At 45.9% G+C, this 21,358-nt stretch overlaps 1 protein-coding gene and 1 non-coding gene across 2 annotated transcripts; both read right to left on the reverse strand.

The window, feature by feature from the left end:
* Positions 1-2,731: 2,731 nt before the first annotated feature.
* SPN (sialophorin) lies at positions 2,732-6,451 on the reverse strand. The gene is made up of 2 exons (XM_019988315.2): positions 6,369-6,451; positions 2,732-5,996 (listed from the first exon to the last, which is right to left on the reverse strand). The coding sequence occupies exon 2, from the start codon at positions 5,960-5,962 to the stop codon at positions 4,484-4,486; it is 1,479 nt and encodes a 492-aa protein (XP_019843874.2). The 5' UTR covers positions 5,963-5,996; positions 6,369-6,451; the 3' UTR covers positions 2,732-4,483.
* An 8,947-nt stretch (positions 6,452-15,398) lies between these two features.
* Positions 15,399-15,505, reverse strand: LOC139179826 (U6 spliceosomal RNA). Its single transcript, XR_011564182.1, has one exon. It is a non-coding gene; the product is annotated as a U6 spliceosomal RNA (small nuclear RNA).
* Between the last annotated feature and the right edge of the window lie 5,853 nt (positions 15,506-21,358).

The following is a 21,358-nucleotide window of genomic DNA, read 5'->3' on the forward strand; positions in this document are numbered from 1 at the left end:
CTGGAGATTCCAATTCTTCATTGGAACCACCTGCTAAGGTCGCTGGGACCATTGACTGATTGCTAGACCCTGGCCTCTTCCCAGACTTCTCTGATTTCTGCCTCTGCAGCACTCGACCCCAGCAGGACCTGGACTCACATGAGGCAAGCAAGGGTCCTGCGGCACAAAACGGAAAGAGCTCAAGCTCGAGCTCCATTGTTGCACTTCCGTCCTTGCTTGCCTCTCTCTAGTCCAGGCTAGCTCCTGACAGCCCTTCTTCGAACCATTTCTCCCTTTTTTTCCCCTAGACGTCATTTTCTCTTGGTTTCTCTCCTCGAGGCTCTCTTCTGTCTCCTGCAGATCCTTCTTCCTCAAATTGTGGTGTCCCCTCAGTGTGGTGAGGACTGTTCCTCTTTCCCTCCTGGCGAGCATACATGCTAAGTCGCTTCAGTCGTGTCCAACTTTGCGACGCTATGGACTGTAGCCCGCCAGGCTCCTCTGTCCATGGGATTCTCCAGGCAAGAATACTGCAGTGAGTTGCTGTGCCCTCTTCTAGGGGAATCTTCCTGACCCAGGGATTGAACTCGTGTCTCTTCCTGCATTGGCAGGCAGATTCTTTACCACTCCCACCACCTGGGAAGCCCCTTCCCTCCTGAGTACACAGCTAAACTACATTTCCCAGCCCCCCAGGAAAAGAGACCACCATGTGACTGAATTCTGTCTGGTGGAATGTGAGCAAAAATGATACAGGCCCCTTCCAGTCTTCCCATTATCCTCCCTAGGAATGGCAGAGCCATAAGATAGAAGGAGCCTGGGTCCCTGAGTGACCTCGTGGAAGGTTGCCCTCCAAATACCAACACTAAATTGTTGCATAAGCAAGAAAAAGCTTCTTTTGAGTTCTACCCCTGAGATTTGGCAGTTGCTTATTAATAGCAATTAGCTTGCCCTAACACAAGAATATTCTCTCCACAGCTCTCTCCTTTTCTCATTCTACACAATGAATGATAGTTTATGCATTTATCCATCAGTGCCATTATTTAAATTGCTATGCAAACTCAGATGACTCTTTATTCTCCAGCTCTGATCCCTCCAAAATTTCAGGTCTCTACTTCTAATATCCCTCCTGACAGTTCTAAAAACAAACTCATGGAGAGTTCCCTGGTCACTAGTGGTTAGGATTCAGCATTTTCACTGCGGTGGCCTGGGGTTCAATTCCCCTGGTTGGGGAATTGATGTCCTGCAAGCTGTGCAGAGCAGCCAAAATATAAATAAATACATAAGTACATAAATACATAAGTACATAAATACTCATGTTTTCTCCCCAAACTGCTCATCTCTCTGCATTTTCACATAATTATGTCAGCATCTTTGTCTCCCAAGACAGAAACCTTGGAGTTTAACCTCATTCTTCCTCCTGACTATCATCTCAATAGTCAATTAGTTCTACACATCTTATTCTCTGGATAAATATATTTCAAGCCTGACCTCTTCTTTTGCCTTAGACCAAACTCCCACCCTATCTAACTTGAACTAGGCTGATACTCCCATCTCCGGTCGCACTGCCTTCAGGCCGTGCTCCTGGATGCCAGTTTCAGTCAAAAAACCGATCTGGCTCCTCCTCACAGCGGGGACGCCCCCACCCTTTCTCTCTGGGTGTGCATCTCTGCCTTGCTTCTGTGTTAACTAAACAAACTGTCTCTCCACGTGCTCTCCCACTTATTGTTGTGCTATGTCTCTAATAATTAACTTTGTACCTGCAAAAGACAAAGTCAAAAGACATCTGATCCTGCCATGGCTTACATGAAAAACATTGTTTGCTCATTCTTTCATTCATTTGCTCCTCCATTCAGTAAACACATATTAGGTAAGCATGCCAGGCTCCAGAATCTGGAGTCATAAAGACGACAGGAACAGGGGACACCTTCGCATGATGACAGCCCAGTTGTTCCTACTGTCACTTGAGGCACTGTTGGAGTGGAGGAGCAACCCTTTGCTGGGCATGGAGGCAGCTAGGGCGGCTTCGCAAAGGCGGTGACATTTGAGCAACATCTTGATGGTTAAGAGGAGGTTGGAGGGAAGTCAAGATGCGTGTGGGGTGGGCAAGACGGGGTGTGGGCGGGCTTCAGGCAGAGCGTGCGCAAATGCAGGAGTGAGTATGTGGCCCTCTCCATGTCTGGGAGCATTGGGGATCTGGGCCATGGTCTGGCTCGCTGTCCTGAAGACATGAGCTGGGCAGGCAGGTTTGATAAGCACCCCAGGTCTGGCCATGGCCTGGCTAGCTGTCCTGAAGACACCCACTGGCAGCTTGTTGCTGGGGATACACAGACGATCTCCAGAATAGCCTGAGTTTTCTGATGGCTAATGGCTGGGCCCCAAACCTTCCCAGAACAGGAGCAGACTTATGGATGCAGAGGAAAATGAAGTGTAAATATCCACTTTTAGAAATGAAATATCCTTCGAACCATGTTTTGAGACCCTTTTCCTGTCTGGAGAAGTGAATTACATGAATAGATTTTTCAAGACCAAAATCCTCGTCCACCTGGAATTTGCACTGGATGACAAAGCTGTATTTGTAACTGATTATAATGTGCGCTTTTGAAAATAAAATAGGAACATGCGTTTTAAAATATAAGATAAAGAATAAGACACCATATATGGTTGGGTGTGTGAGAGAATTCTGTTATTTAAGATACTAGAGAGTGCTGGCAATTTTGCAAAAGAGGAAAAATATTATTTTACCATCAGGACAAAATTAGTATTTTAAATATTTTATTTTTTATTTATTTATTTGACAAAGGGTGTGGGTTCCATACTTGGTTGCGGAACTAAGATCCCTCCTGCTTGCACGGCATGGCCAAAAAAAAAAAAAAGGCACCCAGACAAGTGTGGGGAAGACTAGATTTCCACCCCCACTTGCCCACGTGTGGGTGGCACAATTCTGGGTGGGTCCCTGGCCACTTTCTGCCACTTCTCTCCCCATCTCTCCCCTACCCTCCCATGAACTGACTGACCCAGCCCTTTCCCTGTCTTCCACATCCCCTCTGATCCAAACCACCTGGCAGTTACACCACCATGGTGTCTCTTGGCCTCTCCTTTCGTAGGTCAGTATGTCTGCTCTTGGTCATTGCTCCTCTTAACTCAACAACTTCCTCTTTGCAAATCCTCTTTGTTCTGGGGAAATACCAACGGCCTCTGGGTCCACATGGTGCCCAGGGTACTGGCGTGGGCTGGTCTCAGAGATAGTGCAGCTGGGTCTTGCCCCCTTTTCTCCATCCCAGAGCCACAGGGATGCTCCTGATTCTGGGACCTGTCACAGCTCCCTCTCTCACAAACAATTAAACGGGTAACAGCATCAGCGAGTCCTGGGACTCAGTGTGCGCATTGGCGGGGTGGTGGGGGGAGGGCAGGGGATGATGGATGAAAGAGTCGGGGGTGGGAAGTGGGGGAGGGTGTGACTGGAGGGGTGGGGGAGGGGAAGAGGGGATAGGGGTAGGGGTTACGGGGTACTTTGAGGCTGAGTTGAAGAACGACGCTCAGTCACACATGCAGTCTTTCTCGCAAGCCAGGCCACAGACAGAATTAAATCTTCCACCTCCACCCATCTGAGCAAAGACAAGGGTGCCTATGTTCTCAGCACCTCCTCAGGGTGGCATCTCCCCAGCCTCTGCAGCCCTTCCTGCCCCCTCCCTCACACTGCCTGTACTACTTCCCACTGTCCGTCACAAACATCACCAAGTCCTCGCCTCCTGCACACAAACCGCACGCATGAGTGGACCCACGCAGACACCAAGACTTCTAAGAACTACACCTGCCCAGAAACTTCTCACCTCTGCTCTTGGGAGGAGAAACAACCGAAGCCTCTGGCCGCCTCTGTCCAGAGGTGGGGGGAGTGTGGCAGCTGGGACCATGGGCCAGTCTAGGGGCCTGGCGCTGTCATAGATACACTGAAAGCACCCCGAGGCTGGCCTGGCACAGACCACTGGCACCCAGAGTTACAGGCAGTTCATGGGCTAATCCGGTACAAATGTTCTAATCCATGGGGCCAAATATACTTTCCAGAGTAATCCTGAAGTGGGAGCTTGCTGGGTTGCCAATTCCTTCTTCCTAGACTCTGATATCTGTGGGGAACCCGCTGAGAAATCACCAATCCAGGAAGTCTGGCATTTCCAGAGACTCAGCGGCTAGTTTCAAGGACCAAAATGTGGAGAAAATGTGATGGGGAGAAGTAGGTGTTGATGAGGAAGTTTCATTCGTTCCATCTGCAAGTGTTCAGTGGGTGTAGGCCCTGGTCTAGGTGCTGGGGGTGGATGCTGGCTAGAAGAGCCAGGGTTAAGAAGCTGAATGAAGATTAAGGCTGAAGATGCTGTGTTAAAATCCAAAGAGTGCTGGGTGCAAATGCTGGGTGACGGATGAGGATGTTGGATATCAACCTCGTGGTGATAATGGGAGGGAAGGTGATAAAAGCGGGAATGGTTCTGAACTCCAGTCTTGAGATTCTCGAGCCTTAAGGGGTCTTCACCTCTCTCGCTTCTGGCCCATTAGAAGTAGGGGCCTCTGCACCTTCATCCTCGTTGCACACCAGCGGCTCCTCTTCCCCCGTTAAGCTGGAGGCTGGCCCTGCCTTTAGCTCCTCCAGCGCCATGGAGCCCTGGCGAGACTTCCGTCTACCAAAGAAAGTGGTGAGTGTGGGTCGCTGGCCAGACCCCTCCCTGTGGGGGCCATCAGAGTCGTTGTTCCCCCGAGACGCTCCCTCTGTGGCTGTCATGGCCTCCTCATCAGGCACCCGGGCGACCCCAGCCCAGGCATCTACCACCCCATTGCGTTTCCCACCGCCGCCCAGTGTCAGGACTCCTGTCTTCCGCTTCTGTCGCCGGAGCCACAACAGGATTAAGGCCACGAGGACAACGACCACCAGCAGGGCCACAAGCACAGCCACCAGCAAGGTGCCTTTTGTCCCCTGAGGTGGAATTAGTTTGTCCCTCCTGCTTACGTTTGTGGAGGTATTGGGGCTGAATGTTGTTACTTCATGGCCAGTGGAGCCAGTGGTCCCCATGGGAGTCTTGAGAGAGGTAGCTGGCGTGGTGACCAGGAGTCCACTTCCCTTGGAGGTCTTAGGAGAGCTAGTTTTCATGATGACAGGGGATCCACTGGTCATACTGATGGTCTTCACAGAGCTAGTTGCCGTGGTGACAAGGGGTTCCCTGGTCCCACTGGAGGTGTCCAGAGAGCTCGTTGCCATGGAGACAGGAGGTCTACTGGTCCCACCAGAGATCTCCAGAGAGCTAGTTGCCATAGTTAACAGGACTTCGCTGGTCCCACTGGAGGTGTCCAAAGAGCTCATTGCCATGGAGACAGGAGGTCTACTGGTCCCACCAGAGATATCCAGAGAGCTAGTTGCCATAGTTAACAGGACTTCGCTGGTCCCACTGGAGGTGTCCAAAGAGCTCGTTGCCATGGAGACAGGAGGTCTACTGGTCCCACCAGAGATCTCCAGAGAGCTAGTTGCCATAGTTAATAGGACTTTGCTGGTCGCACTGGAGGTCTCCAGAGGGCTAGTTGCCATGGTTTTGCTAGTCATAGTAGGGAATCCTGTAGGTTTCATTACTGAGACACCAGGTGTGCTGGTGGCATCAGGGGTTTTCATGAGCTTTATTGGTTTCTTGCTTGAATCTTCGTCAGAGATTGTTGACTCAGATACAGGACTGCCCCTGCTGGCAGTGGGGGAAGTTTCAGGAGAGGACACCACATCGGCTATATAGGGAATCGAGGAAGGCGGTAAGGTCTGGTGCTCAGGGTTATCACTCATCTTAGAGACCTCGTTTGTTGTAAGACTGGTTGTCACTGAGTTGAAAGTTAGGGTCTCAGAGACCGAAGAAAGAGAGGCTATTGTGGTTTTAGATGTCCACAAAGGAGAGCTTCTTGAAGACACTTCAGTCACGTTTTCTGCCCCCATGCTCCCGAAGAGGAGGAGAAGCAGGATCATTTCCAAAGCAACGGGCGTGAGCAGGAGTTGGGACCTGCGGGTGGGGAAGTTGGAGAAGTAGAACACATAAGGATCTGCGGGCAGGGGGAGGACCGAGCCAGGCCCTCCCCTCCTGCCCACTTCCCTGCCAACTGCCGGGCCGAACTCTGCGGTTCAACGGCTTTTTCCACCCTTGCTTTCACTAGTGTCAGAAATAACAAGATACTGGCAGCACCCCCATCAACTCTATCCCTCAGGACCTCTCGGTGCGCTGTAGCCATTGCCACCCCATCCTGCCCTGCCCTGACCCCATGCAGCTCCAATGGCTCCTCATCCTTTTTTCCCATTATCCGGCAAGGTCTTCTCAAACCAGAGGCACATTCCCAGGTCCACTGAGGCCCCTGCCCCACCACGTCCCACCGCTTACCAGCTCACTTGAAAAGGGCACAGGGCTGCGACCAGGCTGCTCCAACTCCTCCTGAAGCTGGGGCAAGACTGGCTGTCAGGGGCCCCAAGGGGAAAGGAAGTGGCCCCTGGCTCCACCCACCTCACCCAGCATCCTGCCCCACCCTCCCCGCTCCTACATTGCCGTGTGATGAGAGAGGCATCACTCACTTTTTCAGGGTCCCAGGTGATGACAGGGGCTCTGGGGTCTCAGCTGCAGCAGGTGGGGATGGTGGGCGGGTTCTGGAATGGGGATTCCTGGATCTTCACTAGAAAATGGGATGGCAAGCTGGTGACTCTGGAACAGGTATAGGGGTCAGAGCAGATGACGCTATGGCACCACCCTATGGTGGAGATGGGTGCTTGAAAACCAAGGGGTGTGGAGGAGGAGATGGGAGGGGAAGGCGGTTTCCTTTGCCTTTGTGGTCCCCAAGCTGTTAGGTGCGCCCCCAAGGCTAGCACTTCTGCCCCAGGAGCTCCCAGGAAATACCAGGGCGAGAGGAAGCCCTTGACTCTGGCTAGGGGCAGTGATAGGCTTTGCAGGCTGCGTGAAATTCCTGGTAGGCTCTGGACTTCTCAAGAAGTGGGAAGTGGTCACTGCAACAGCCCCAGGGATGGACTGCCCGACTAAATCAAAGTGGTTATTAAGCACCGAATACGCTATCATCTTTTTGTTTTTAATTTTTAAAACTTTGTATTTATTTAATCACTTGTAGCTGCGCTGGGTCTTCGTTGCTGCACAGGCTTTTCTCTAGTTGCAGGGAGTGGGGGCTACTCTCCAGTGGGTGGTACTTGAGCTTCTCACTACGGTGGCTTCTCTTGTTGCGGAGCACGGGCTCTAGGGCACGCGGGCTTTAGTAGCTGCTGCACGTGGGTTCAGTAGCTACACCTCCGGGGCTCTAGAGCACAGGCTCAATAGTTGTGGTGTATGGGCTTTAGTTGTCCCACAGCATGTGGGATCTTCCCAGATCAGGGATCGAACCTGTGCCTCCTGCATTGGCAAGTGGATTCTTTACCACTGAGCCACCAGGGAACCCCCTCCTTTTTTCATTTTAATTGGAGGATAATTGCTTTACAATGTCACGTTGCATTCTGCTGTGCAGCAACATGAATCTGCTAGAAGTATACATATACCCCCTCACTCTTGAGCCCCCTCCCATTATGCTATGATCTTATTTTTGCAGAAGACTAATAAAAATGTGGGAATCTACATGGAAGACACTGAAAAGACATCTACAGAGGGATTAACAAATTTTGTTGGGTAGGAATGAGCAGAGTTCTCTATTTCCTTCTTTGGGTGGTTGCTGTTTTCTCACTTTCCTTTAATCTGTAAGCTTTGACTTTTGGTATATATACGACTTTTTCTTTTCTTTTTTTGCCTTTCTTTTTTAAAAAATCAAAACTGATATATATGTTGTGCTCAGTCACCCAGTTGTGTACAACTCTTTATGATCACATGGACTGTAGCCCGAGAGGCTCCTCCATCCATGGGATTTCCCAGGCAAGAATACTGGAGTGGGTTGCCATTTCCTCCTCCAGGGATTGTTATGTTGCACAAGTAATAATACATGTACATGACGTGTGACTGAAACAGGCCAATATCAGGGCCTGGGATTGTACCCAACTCACAAGCTAACGAGTCAGTCTGACAAAGACATGAGACTCCTGAGTCAGAGAAGCAGAAACCCACCACTCATCACTCAGCAAACAGCAGGTGAGCTGCATCTGCTTCAGTTCTGCTCACCCCTGATTTGCACAGGGGTGAACATGGAGAGGCTTGCCCCACAGCTGAGGAACTCTGAGCTTGGAGAATTTCCTTCTTTTTGAGTAAGTGGTAAGCAAACTTGCCCTTTGTCCTGAAGGGAGACGTTACTTCATCCCTCAGCGTTACTCTCTGTCAACACAACCTTGAGAAACTGCCTGGATGTAGAACGGCCAGGACCATGAACTGTTGGCATATCAGCAAGAGTGGGCTTAACAGGCGGCTCAGTGATAAAAGAATGTACCTGCCAATACAGATGAGGGTTCGATCCCTGGGTCAGGAAGATCCCCTGGAGAAGGAAATGGCAACCCCCTCCAGTATTCTTGCCTGGAGAATTCCATGGGCAGAAGAGCCTGGTGGACTACAGGCCATAGGGTCACAAAGAGGTGGACACAACTTAGAGACTGAGCATGCGTGGACATACGCACACATAGCAAGAGTGTGCAAGTGTGCTCTGGGCTGAGGCGGATCGCCTCTTCCACCAGACTCCTTGGAAAACGGCTGATCCCAGGGCTGGAGCCTGGAAAGTATACGATGAACGCCAAGAACTATCTTGTTCCCTGATTTCAAGCTATATCTCATGCTCCAGTAATCAAAACAGCATGGCACTGGCATAAAAACAGAGACATAGACCAATGAAACAGAATAGAGAGCCCAGAAACAAACTCACACTTAATTAATTAATCAATCTGTCAATTAACCTATGACAAATGAGTCAAGAATATGCTATAGAGAAAAGAGCCTCCTCATTAAATGGTGTTGGGGAAACTATACTACTTACAAAAGAGACAAACTGGACTACTTTCTCACACCATAGGCAAAAGTAAACTCAAAATAATTTAAAGACTTGAATGTAAGACTTGAAATCATAAAACTCCTAGAAGAAAATATAGATGATAATCTCGACATTGGTGTTGACAATGACTTTTTAGATTTGACATTAAAAGCAAAAGTCAATAGGACTACATCAAACTAGAAAGCTTATCCACAAAGGAAACCATCAACAAAACAAAAAGACAACCTACAGAATAGGAGAAAATATTTGCAAATCATGCATCTGATAAGGAGTTAATATCCAAAATACATAAGGAACTCATGCAACTCAATAACAACAACAACAAAATCTGATTTAAAAATGGGCAGAGGAGGCTGGTCGGGTCTCTTGAGCCGGTTTGACGGAAGAAGCGGCGCGGCAGCGGTGGCTGCGGCGGCGGCAAATTTAAAAAAAAAAAAAAAAATGGGCAGAGGAAAAAGAAAACTCAAAAAGAATAGAAATGGGCAGAGGACTCAAATAGGCATTTTTTCAAAGAAGACATACAGATGGCCAACAGACATATGAAAAGATGTTCAATATCACTAATCATCAAGGAAATGCAAATCAAAACCACAATGAGATTATCACCTCGCACCTGTCAGAATGACTACTATCAAAAAGACAAGAGGGACCTTGGCGGTCCAGTGGTTAAGACTCCCAGCTCCCACTGCAGGGGGCAGGGGTTCAGCCCCTGGTGAGGGATCTAAGATACCACAGGGCACAACTAAGAATTTGTACATTGGAACTAAAAAAAATTCCTGCTTGCCACAACTAGGACCTGGTGTGGCCAAATAAATAGATATTTAAAATAATGATAATAAAGATAAAAAGACCAAGTTACAACCAACATAATAATAATGGATTCAGATAAGAATGAATATTTAAAACCATTGGGTGAAACTGGAGCAGGGAGGTGTGGCATGCACATAAGGTGTTTTTATAGTGTTAAAGCTATGTATTTATAGTCCACAAGCTATGTATTCATTAAGGGAAAGTAGCAACTTTACAGGCAATGGCACCCCACTCCAGTACTCTTGCCTGGAAAATCCCATGGACGGAGGAGCCTGGAAGGCGGCAGTCCATGGGGTCGCTGAGGGTCGGACATGACTGAGCGACTTCACTTTCACTTTTCACCTCCATGCATTGGAGAAGAAAATGGCAACCCACTCCAGTGTTCTTGCCTGGAGAATCCCAGGGATGGAGGAGCCTGGTGGGCTGCCGTCCATTGGATCGCACAGAGTTGGACACGACTGAAGTGACTTAGCAGCAGCAGCAGCAGCAACTTTACAGTGGAAAAAACTAACAGACACTATCTTACCAGAGCGATCAAAGTTCACATCACCAGTGTTGGGACAAACCCAACAAAAGGCTCCAGATATGATGCACTGAGAAGGGTCGCTTCTGTCTTAGCAAACAAATGCAAAACCTGAATCTAATCACTGAGAAATATCAGGCAGATCCAAGTTGAAGGGCACTTTACAAAACCAACTGTCCCTTACTCTTCAAAAATGTCAGTGGCAGGAAGAACAAAGAAAGCCTGAGACACTCTTTCAGAATTTAAGAGTAGAGACTTGAGGACTAAATGCAATATGCGATCGTCAACCGGAAAAAAAAAGATGCTGTAAAGGACACCAAGGGATAACTGGCAAAACTTGACTAGACTGTAGAATAGATAATAATGTTGTTGAGGTAACATTAATTCCTTAAATTTGATAAGCATATTATGGCTATATTCCTAGTTTGAAGGAAATAACATGTTTAAGGAATGTAGGCATCATGGTGCATAATCCAGCAAGTTCCTCTTCAACAGTTTCACACACACAATAATAACAATAGAAAATTTAAAAATTTGGAAGATAAAAACAAAGCACATATGGAAAAATAATATGAAGTGAGGGGGCTTCCAGGTTGATGAACACGCAGAGATGGGGCGAGATGGGGGCGGAGCCTGGAAGCTCCATCCCCTTCCCCCCAGACCTTGCCCTTTTCCTCTCTTCCAACTCGCTGTTCCTGCATTATAAATTTTGATAACAAACCGGTTATCGAATATATCTTAACATTTTCCTAAGCCACCATTTCCCTCTATATATTTAGCACCTGGCCTGATATTTGAGAAGAACTCGACTTCAAAATGAGAAAGCAGAAAGAACTCGACTTCAAAATGAGAAAGCAGAAACGCGTATCTTGCAAATCTCTTCGCAGGTGCCCATAAAAGAAGAAAAAAAAAGGTTTCTAGTTAGCGGTCATTACCAAAAAGGTGAATGGCGTCATTATGTTTCCCCTAAGTCAGGAACAAAGAGGACTCAGAGCTTCTGAGTTTTTAACATGTATCCATATACCCTTCTGAAAATGGAATTTCATCATTCTTCTCTTCTTTTCTTCTATTCTACCCTATTCTTTGTCGTTTAGTTACTGAGTTGTGTCTGACAATCTTTGCCACCCCATGGACTGTAGCCCACCAGGTTCCTCTGTCCATGGGATTTCGCAGGTACGAATACTGGAGTGGGTTGTCATTTTCTTCTCCAGGATATCCTCCCGAAACGGGGATCAAACCTGCGTCTCCTGAATTGCAGGCAAATTCTTTACCTCTGAGCCACCAGGGAAGCCCATTACGTGCTCAGGCATCTAATGAAAGGATTTTTTTTTTTTTTTTTAAGTGGTGAAGACATGTGAAAGATCTGCGGGTGTTCACTATATTATTCTTGGGACTTTTATCTGAAAAATTTCGAAATAAAAGAACATACTTGAAATTCCTTGGCAGTCCAGTGGTTAAGACTCTAGGCTTTCACTGCCAAGGACACGGCTTTGATCTCTGGTTAGAGAACTAAGATCTTGCAAGCCCTGTGGCATACCTCCCCCGACACACACACACACAAAAGATAATAGAAAGACCTAGAATCTGATTACTCTTCCCCCACCTTCACTGTTGTCTCCCTGCTCTCAGCCTTGTCTTTCATCACCTCCTTTGGGCTCTTAGCCAAGGAGCAGCCAGAGGGGCCCGGGTCAAACATCTGATCTCACCCATCCCCTACCCTAAACTCTGAGACAGCCACCCACAGCAAAAGCCCAAGTCCTCAAAGTGGACAACAAGGCCACGTCAATCTGACCCTCCCTCCCTTCCTGCCCTCATTCCCTCTGCTCCTGCCACCCAGGCCTCCAAGCTGTCCCTGGAGAATCTGAGCCCGGAGGCCTTTGTGCCATTTGTGAAGCTGCCTAGAAGGCTCTTCCCCGTTATCTACATGGGTCAAGTGTCGCCTTCTCAGTACGTCTTAAAGGCCTGGCTACTCTACGGTATTGTGCGGGGGGAGGGGGCTAAAACTGCTCTCCCCTCACCCCAGCCTGCATGTCCCAGCCCCTACCCCTGCTTTCTATGGCACTTTTTATTTACTTTTTTTTTAGTTTTGGTTTCGCTGGGTCTTTGTTGATGCACATGGGCTTTCTCTAGTTTTGGCGAACAGGGGCTACTCTCCAGTTGTGGTACGCAAGCTTCTCATTGTGGTGGCTTCTCTTGTTTCCAAGCACAGACTCTAGGGCACGCTGGTTTTACTAACTGTGGCTTGTGGGGTCAGTACTTGTAGCTCATGGGCTCCAGAGTGCTGGCTCATGAGTTGTGGTGCATGGGCTCAGTTGCCCGCGGCCTGTGGGATCTTCCTGAACCAGGGATCAAACTGGCGTTCCTTGCATTGCAAGGTGGATTCTTAACCACTGGGTCACCAGGGAACCCTCGTTGGCTTGCTCGGTAAACAGTAGGTGCTCAGTGATGTTTACTGGCTGACAAGGAGTTCTCTGGCTGAGAGAAGGAAGAAGGCATAGGGTGAAGAATTGTGCCATTGAAGCAAGACTGCTGAAAGGGACCAGACGAAGGTGGAGCTGTGAGCACTGGGTGTGCCTGTAATTGTGAAGTATGCACCCAGCCCACAGACCTCCAGGAAGTCCCGTGAGGTCTTCAGAGTCTGAAGGTGCTAGAGCGGGGCAAGCGACTTGTGTTCTATGAAGATAATATTTCTGCCCTCCCCAGGGTTTGGGCTTTCAGCTCTGATATCCTGCAGGTCTCTGAGGGGCTGTTTCCAGGCAGACATCCAAGCAGATGGGAGCCTGCTCCTCCCTGCCCCTAAGCCTGAGGCCAAGGAAGCCTCAGATGAGGGATCACTGGCACCTGAACTGCATCACTTACCGTCCGCATGGCCTGGGGTCAGTTGTGTCATCTCTCTCAGTTTCTTCATCTATAAATAGGGACAATAATACTATTTTTGGGGACTTCCCTGGCGGTCCAGTGGTTAAGACTCCACGCTTCAGGGACTTCCCTGGCGGTCCAGTGGTTAAGAACCTGCCTCGCAATGCAAGGCATTGCGAGTCTGATCCCTGGTCAGGGAGCTAAGATTCTCTCATGCTGTGTGGCACAGCCAATATATACATATATACATATAATATTTTTCAAAGTTCATAGGAAGATTAAATTAGATAGTGTAGGGGGGCAGGGCAGTCCCTTAGTAAGAGCCTAGTAAACAATAACTGATGTGTATGAGCTGCGTTGTGATGTCCCATCTAATCCTCCAAAGCCTGGGCCTTTTCCTCCCATCCACAGCCCTCTCCAGGAACAGGGCTGACAAGTCAGGCAGCCCTTCCCTCCCTGCCACCCGCCCCCTCCCAGGGACTTTTTATCTAGTCAGAGGGGTGTTTATGTACTACTAATTTATCATTGAATGTAATGGTTTCTCAATTTTTATCAAAGTAACGCATATTATAAGCACAGAGTGTTTATCATGGAGGGTAATACTCCTCCCCTTTCCCTGCCAAGTCCTAGTCCTGGAAAGGAACCATTCTTTAATCTCCTTAATTTATTCTAGTCTCAATTCTTCTGGTGCCTCCATATTCCTCAACAACATGTTAATTCTGCTGTTTCTAGAACTATCCTTCCTGCCTGTCATTAATCCACTGGCTTCTAGCTCCAATAGAAAAGTATTTGACCCACTGGCCCTGTCCCACTTCCCAGGTCAGTGCCATCTCTCTTTTTTAGGCCCTCTGGAGAAGGCAATGGCACCCCACTCCAGTACTCTTGCCTGGAAAATCCCATGGACAGAGGAGCCTGGTGGGCTTCAGTCCATGGGGTTGCTAAGAGTCGGACACGGCTGAGCGACTTCACTTTCACTTTTCATTTCATGCATTGGAGAAGGAAATGGCAACCCACTCCAGTGTTCTTGCCTGGAGAATCCCAGGGACAGAGGAGTCTAGTGGGCTGCCGTCTATGGGGTCGCACAGAGTCGGCCACGACTGAAGCGACTTAGCAGCAGCAGCAGCAACTGTAACTACAGTTGTTTTTGTTGCTGTAAATTTAGTAGCTCATGGTCATTTTGGTGTCAGCTGTCATGTGTGGTGAGATGATGGTTGGAGAGGACTCTGAGGCCAGACTTCCTAGGGCCAGACCCCGAGACTCAGCCGCTGACAGAGTGTGTGACCCTGGGCAACAAATGCCACCTTCCTGTGCCTCAGGCTACTGAGCTGTGCAAAGGGTTAGCCTTGTCCTAAGGATTCGGTGAGCTAAGCCAGGGGTAGCTGTGCCATCGACCTGTTAAAGAGTACAACTCAACTGAGGACCTAATTGGCTTTATATTAAACAACCCATGAATCCAGCAGCATCTCACCTAGCCAGGAGAAAGGCGCTCTGAGGGGCTGTACAAATCGATGGCTTTTATAGGCCTAAGTTGGGCAGGATGAGGAGGCGATTAGTCAAAGAAAAAAAAGGATTATTTTAGTCAATTATTTCCTTACAGGCAGGGGTCAGGAAAGATAGAAGTCTTATCAAGGAAATTACCTCACTAGTGTTGATCAAGAAGTTCCAGACTGGTTAATTAATTAATTAATTTTTTAAATTTTATTTTATTTTTAAACTTTACAATATTGTATTAGTTTTGCCAAATATCGAAATGAATCCACCACAGGTATACCTGTGTTCCCCATCCTGAACCCTCCTCCCTCCTCCCTCCCCATACCCTCCCTCTGGGTCGTCCCAGTGCACCAGCCCCAAGCATCCAGTATCATGCATCGAACCTGGACTGGCGACTTGTTTCATACATGATATTATACATGTTTCAATGCCATTCTCCCAAATCTCCCCACCCTCTCCCTCTCCCACAGAGTCCATAAGACTGATCTATACATCAGTGTCTCTTTTGCTGTCTCGTACACAGGGTTATTGTTACCATCTTTCTAAATTCCATATATATGCGTTAGTATACTGCATTGGTGTTTTTCTTTCTGGCTTACTTCACTCTGTATAATAGGTTCCAGTTTCATCCATCTCATTAGAACTGATTCAAATGTATTCTTTTTTTTTTTCAAATGTATTCTTTTTAATGGCTGAGTAATACTCCATTGTGTATATGTACCACAGCTTTCTTATCCATTCATCTGCTGATGGGCATCTAGGTTGCTTCCATAAAAATATGGAACGCTTCACGAATTTGCGTGTCATCCTTGCACAGGGGCCATGCTAATCTCCTCTGTATCGTTCCAATTTTAGTATATGTGCTGCAGAAGCGAGCACCAGACTGGTTAATTTAAACTTTCATGCCTGGGAACAGCTGAAATTATAATCAGGTTAGGTATTAAGTTTTGGTTTGAATGACTTGGCTCAATACAAATGGACTCCATTTGAGGCCTGTTGCCTCATTTTTAATAGATCATAAGTTCTATGTAAATGTTGGCAATTATAAATCCTTTTTTAGAAAAATATTTATTTATTTGGTCATGCCAGGTCTTACTGTAGCATGTGGGATCTAGTTCCCTGACCAGGGATCGAATCTGGGCCCCCTGCACTGGGGGCATGGAGTATTAGCTGCTGAACCACCAGGGAAGTCCATTTAAAAAAAAAATTTTTTTTTTCTTTTTTCTAATGTCAGTGGCTGGAAACTTTTGTTTATTTATTTTTGGCTGCACCGTGCAGTATGCGGGAATCTTGGTTCCCCAACCAGGAATTGAACCCCATGCAGTAGAAGTGCAGTATCCTAACCACTGGACCACGGGAGTCCCCTCTTATATAGCAACTTCTTGACTGTTGCTTCATGGTTTCCCTTTCCTGATCTCTCTTCTGCCTAGTTTCTGATATGCACACATTTATATTTATAATGCTTAAAGTAGTGAATACTTGCATTCTCTTCTTTGCATTGTCTAGAGCTGTACTGTCCAATACAACACCAACTAGCCAAGTGGGACTATTTTAATTTAAATTAATTAAAATTCATTAAGATTTAAAATTCAATGGAAAGAAAGATGTGGCTTTTATACACACACACACACACACACACACACACCCCTACACACAATGGAATACTACTCAGTCAAAACAAGAATAAAATAATGCATTTGCAGTAACATGGATGGACCCCTAGGGATTATCACACAAAGTGAAATAAGTCAGAAAAAGACGAATATCATATGATATCACTTATATGTGGAATCTAAAAAAATGATACAAATGAACTTATTTATAAAACTCACAGTCATAGAAAACAAACTTATGGTTATCAAAGGTGAAAGGGATGGGGGAGGGATAAATTAGGAATTTATTTAGGGATAAATTGGGATTAACAGGTACACATCACTGTATATACAATAGATAAATAACAAAGACCTATTTATAGCACAGGGAAACTATATTCAATATCTTATTATATACTGAAAAGAATCTGGAAAAGAATCTGAAAAAGTATATATTATATAATATACATATTTTTATTCTATACATTATATAATATACATATAGGATAAAAGAATATATATATATATATAGCTTCCCAGGTGGCACTAGTGGTAAAGAACCCGTCTTCCAATGCAGAAGACATAAGAGATATGGGTTCAATCCCTGGGTGGGGAAGATCCTCTGGAGGAGGGCATGGCAACCCACTCAAGTATTCTTGCCTGGAGAACCCCATGGACAGAGGAGCCTGGTGGGCTATAATCCACAGGACTGCAAAGAGTCAGACATGACTGAAGCAATTTAGCATGCATATGTTGTTGTATGGCAGAAACCAACACAACATTGTAAATCAACTATACTTCAATTAAAATTTTTTAGCTAATTAATTTATTTTGGCTACACTGGGTCTTTGTTGCTTAGAATGGGCTTTCTCTGGTTGTGGCGAACAGGGGCTACTTTCTAGTTGCGGTGTGTGGCTTCTCATTGTGGTGGCTCCTCTTGTCGCAGAGCACAGGCTCTAGGGAGTTCGGGCTCCAGCGGTTGTGGTGCACAGGCTTAGCTGCCCTGCGGCATGTGGGATCCTCCCAGACCAGGGATCGAACATGTGTCTCCTGCATCGGCAGGCAGATTCTTAACCACTGGACCAATGTAAAAACCAATGGGAAAAACCAGTGTAAAAAAAAAATTGTTTTAAAGATTTAAAATTCATCTCCTTGGTTGCAACTAGCCAGCCGCATTTCAAGTTCTCAAAAACAACACATGGCCAATGGCTTCACTGTACTGATTAGCACAGAAGTAGAATATTTCAATTATCTCAGAAATTCAAGATCAGCACAGTCTGATCTAGAGTCTGGATCAGCAATGTCTGGTCCAGGGTTTGAGTCTAAAAATGGAACACTATTCATTTTCTTTCCTTTAAATATTATACCAATATTATTCAGTGCACAGTCTAATAATTTACTAAGATTACCCACTCTTAATTATGCTTCTTTATTTTTTCCTAGAATATCAAATTGCTTTTCCTAGTTGCTTGCTCTGAGTGGCCTATCTGTTCCCCTGCCTCTCCTCATGGCTACACAGCTTCATCCTGGGACTGGTGGTTATTTCTCTTGAAAGTGGAATCCCCTGTTACCTGAACCCTACATCCTTCTTTCATGATTTATCCCTCATTTTTGTTGGAACACATCCTCAAGTCACTTCCTAAGAAAGTGACCTTTCTAAGAAGAAGTTAAACTTTCTAAGTAATCTTACACCCTAATATGTCTTTATTTTATTCTTATACTTGCTTGATATAGAATTCTTGGCTAAAAATAATTTTCTTTAGAATCTAGAGGGTGTGGTCTGATCTTCTTCTACTATCTGAATACTTGATTTTGCTGATGAAAAGTCTTTGCAGATGAAAAGTCTGATGCTAATCCAGGAGTTTTTTTCTCAAAAAAAAAAAAAAAGGAAAAATTGAATGCTTTCAAGTTGGGAAGCCCTACTCCAGTACCTAAATCCCCAATTAGCTTTATTAGTTCACTGTAAAGTATGAATATACTTAAAATAAATACCAGACAGTCAACAAAAAAAGCCCTTGAAATGTGAAAAGAAAGTGCCCAGATTAACCAACCCTGTCATCCATCCTGCCTTCCTCCTTCCTCAGAGAACCCCAGTTCATTCAGATGGCCACTCTTTCTGCATATCAGGGACACTGACACACCCTTTCAGCTCCAGGAAAAAGTCTGATGATCTAAAGAAACCACCACCACTTCTACCCACGATTGGATCAGAAAAGAGAATGTGACCCCATTCTAGCCACTGAGTTGCAAACTTATAAGGTTTGAAAGTTCTTCTTTGCCTAAAACAAAAACAAACAAACAAACAAAACAGGAGAGATGACTTTTCTTTCTTACCATGTGATTAAAACACATCCTACAACTCTGAGAAGAACCAGCCCTAAGATGCTGACAACGTTATGGGTGCAGAGAATGGAGACAAACAGCATGGGATCCTGGAGGCATTATAAAAACCCAATCAATGAATCCTGAGTCCCCTTTGGTCCCCTTCTATGGGCTTCCTATTAGTTGGTAAAGTTGCAGAATACAAAATCAGTACCTAAAAATCAACTGTGTTTACATACACTAGTAACAGACTATCAGAAAGAGGAATTAAGAAAACAATCCCATTTATAATTGCATCAAAAAGAATGAAATACCTAGGAATAGATTTAACCAAGGAGGCAAAAGATCTGTACACTGAAAACTATAAGGCATTCATGAAAGAAACTGAAAAAGACAGAAAAATGACATTATATTTCATGTTCACAGATTAGAAGAATTGTTCAAATGTCCATACCACCAAAAATAATCTAGATTAAATACAATCCATATCAAAATTCTAGTAGCATTTTTCACAGAAATAGAACAAACAATTCTAAAATTTGCAAGGGATCACAAAAGACCCCAAGAGCCAATGCGGTCTTGAGAAAGAACAAAGCTGGAGGCATTACACCTCCTGACTTCAGCCTATATTACAAAGCTACAATAATCAAAGCAGTATGGCACTGGCATAAAAACAGACACACAAATCAATGAAACAGAATAGAGAGCACAAAAATAAATCCACAAAATATGGTCAATTAATTTACAACAACAAACCTAAGAATATACAATGAAGAAAGGAAAGTTCTTCAATTAATGGTGTTGGGAAAACTGGACAATCACATGTAAAAAAATTAGTCTTTGTTGTTTAGTGACTAAGTCGTGTCTGACTCTTTTATGACCCCATAGACTGTAGCTCACCAGGCTCTTCTTTCCATGGGATTTTTCAGGGAAGGATACTGGAGTGGGTTGCCATTTCCTTCTGCAGAGGATCTTCCCAACCCAGGGATTGAACCTGCATCTCCTGAATTGGCAGGTGGATTCTTTACCACTGAGCCACCAGGGAAGCCTTAACCTGCACCCTTATCTTACATCATACACAAAAAATATCTCAGAATGGATTGAGGCTGGAACTTAAGACCTGAAACCATAAAACTCCTGGAAGATAACATAGGCAATAAGCTCCTTGACATTGGTTACGACAATGACTTTTTGAACTTAATACCAAAAACAAAAGTAAACAAGTGGGACTACATCAAACTAGAAAGTTTCTGCACAGCAAAGAAAACTATCAATAAAATGAAAAAGCAGGGACTTCCCTGCTGGTCCAGTGGTTAAGAATCCACCTTCCAATTCAGAGGACTCTGGTTTGATCCTTGGTCAGGGAACTAAGATCCCACATGTTGATGAGCAACTGAGCCCACACACCCCAATTAAGACCCAATGCAGCCAAACAAACAAAATCCAAGGCTAAGAAAGAGTAAGTAGAGTGACGAACTCCACATTTGACTATGAACTTCCTGGGGCCGACCCCCAAAGGGACAATTTATATGATGAGTTCTCTTATTCAAGGAGGAAGAAATACAATAGTTCCTCAGAGGAGTCTGGTGTTTTCCTGGCACTCACTTATAAAATTACTTTTCACATGAGAATATCCTTCATGCTGGTTAATGTCAGGGATGACATCAACCAACAACATGTCAGTCATGAGTAAGGTCTAGGCCTTGAAGGCAAACATTCTAGCCTGATTCCCTGACCTTAACTGTGTGAAGTTGGGCACATTTCTTTTCTTTTTTCTTTTTATGGCTGTGCCACGCAGCTTGCAGGATTAGTTCCCCAACCAAAGATGGAACCCTGGCTCCCCCGCAGTTAAAGCACTGGGTCCTAACCACTGGGCCACCAGGCGATTCCCTTGGGCACATTTCTGAGTCTGTTTTCTAGACCTTTGAAATGAGAATAAAGAATCTACCTCACAATGTTATTTAATTTGTTCATTTATTTCATAAATATTTGTTGAATGCTACAGTAAATTCCCCAGTGACTCAGTGGCAAAGAATCTGCCTACAATGCAGATGATGCAGAAGATGCGGGTTTTTTCCCTGGGTGGGGAAGATCCCTTGGAGGAGGGCATGGCAACCCACTCCAGTATTCTTGCCTGGAGAATCCCATGGATAGAGAAGTCTGGAGGGCTACAGTCCATGGGGTCGCAGAGTCTGACACAACTGAAGCCACTGAGCATGAAAGCAACCATGAGTTAGGCATAGTTTGTAATCATGAACCAAAGAAAGTGCCAGTCACCTGTCCTCCTGGAGGTGACCGTCTCCCAAGGGGAGACAGAGTCTAGACAAATCTACAGTGTTTGCTATTATGGAGAACAAAGTCAAATCAAAGATCCTATCAGCAGATCATGCCTGGCGTGTTCTGGGAACCCCAAGGAAGCCAGCATGTCTGAAGCAGAGTGCATGCCAGGGAGAGGGTGGGAGGGGAGGTAGGAGAGAAAATAGGGCCAGATCCTGAGGGCAGGAGTTCCTGCACTGGGTCAGGTGAGAGATGAAGGAGTCCAAACCAGGACGATGGGCAATGTGGAGGGCAGTTCAACTGTTGCTTATTTTCTGAGGTAGAACCAGTGGAATTTCTTAGCCTATTAGCTTTGGTGGGGGTAGGGGGGTGTTGTGAGAGAGAGGATCTGACAACACCAAGATTTCTGTCACAACTAACTGTAAGAACCAAATTGTGGTTTTCAGATACGGGAAGGCTGGGGATGGAGCAGGTTTGGGGGAGAAGATAAAGAATTCATCTGGGAACATGCTAAATTCGATACGCCTCTTAGACACCCAAG

Source organism: Bos indicus, chromosome 25 (assembly GCF_029378745.1).
Source record: "Bos indicus isolate NIAB-ARS_2022 breed Sahiwal x Tharparkar chromosome 25, NIAB-ARS_B.indTharparkar_mat_pri_1.0, whole genome shotgun sequence".
NCBI lineage: Eukaryota > Metazoa > Chordata > Mammalia > Artiodactyla > Bovidae > Bos > Bos indicus.

Bases quoted from the DNA above. Each gene is read 5' to 3' on its own strand.
- SPN (XM_019988315.2), bottom strand. From the start codon at position 5,962: ATGATCCTGCTTCTCCTCCTCTTCGGGAGCATGGGGGCAGAAAACGTG.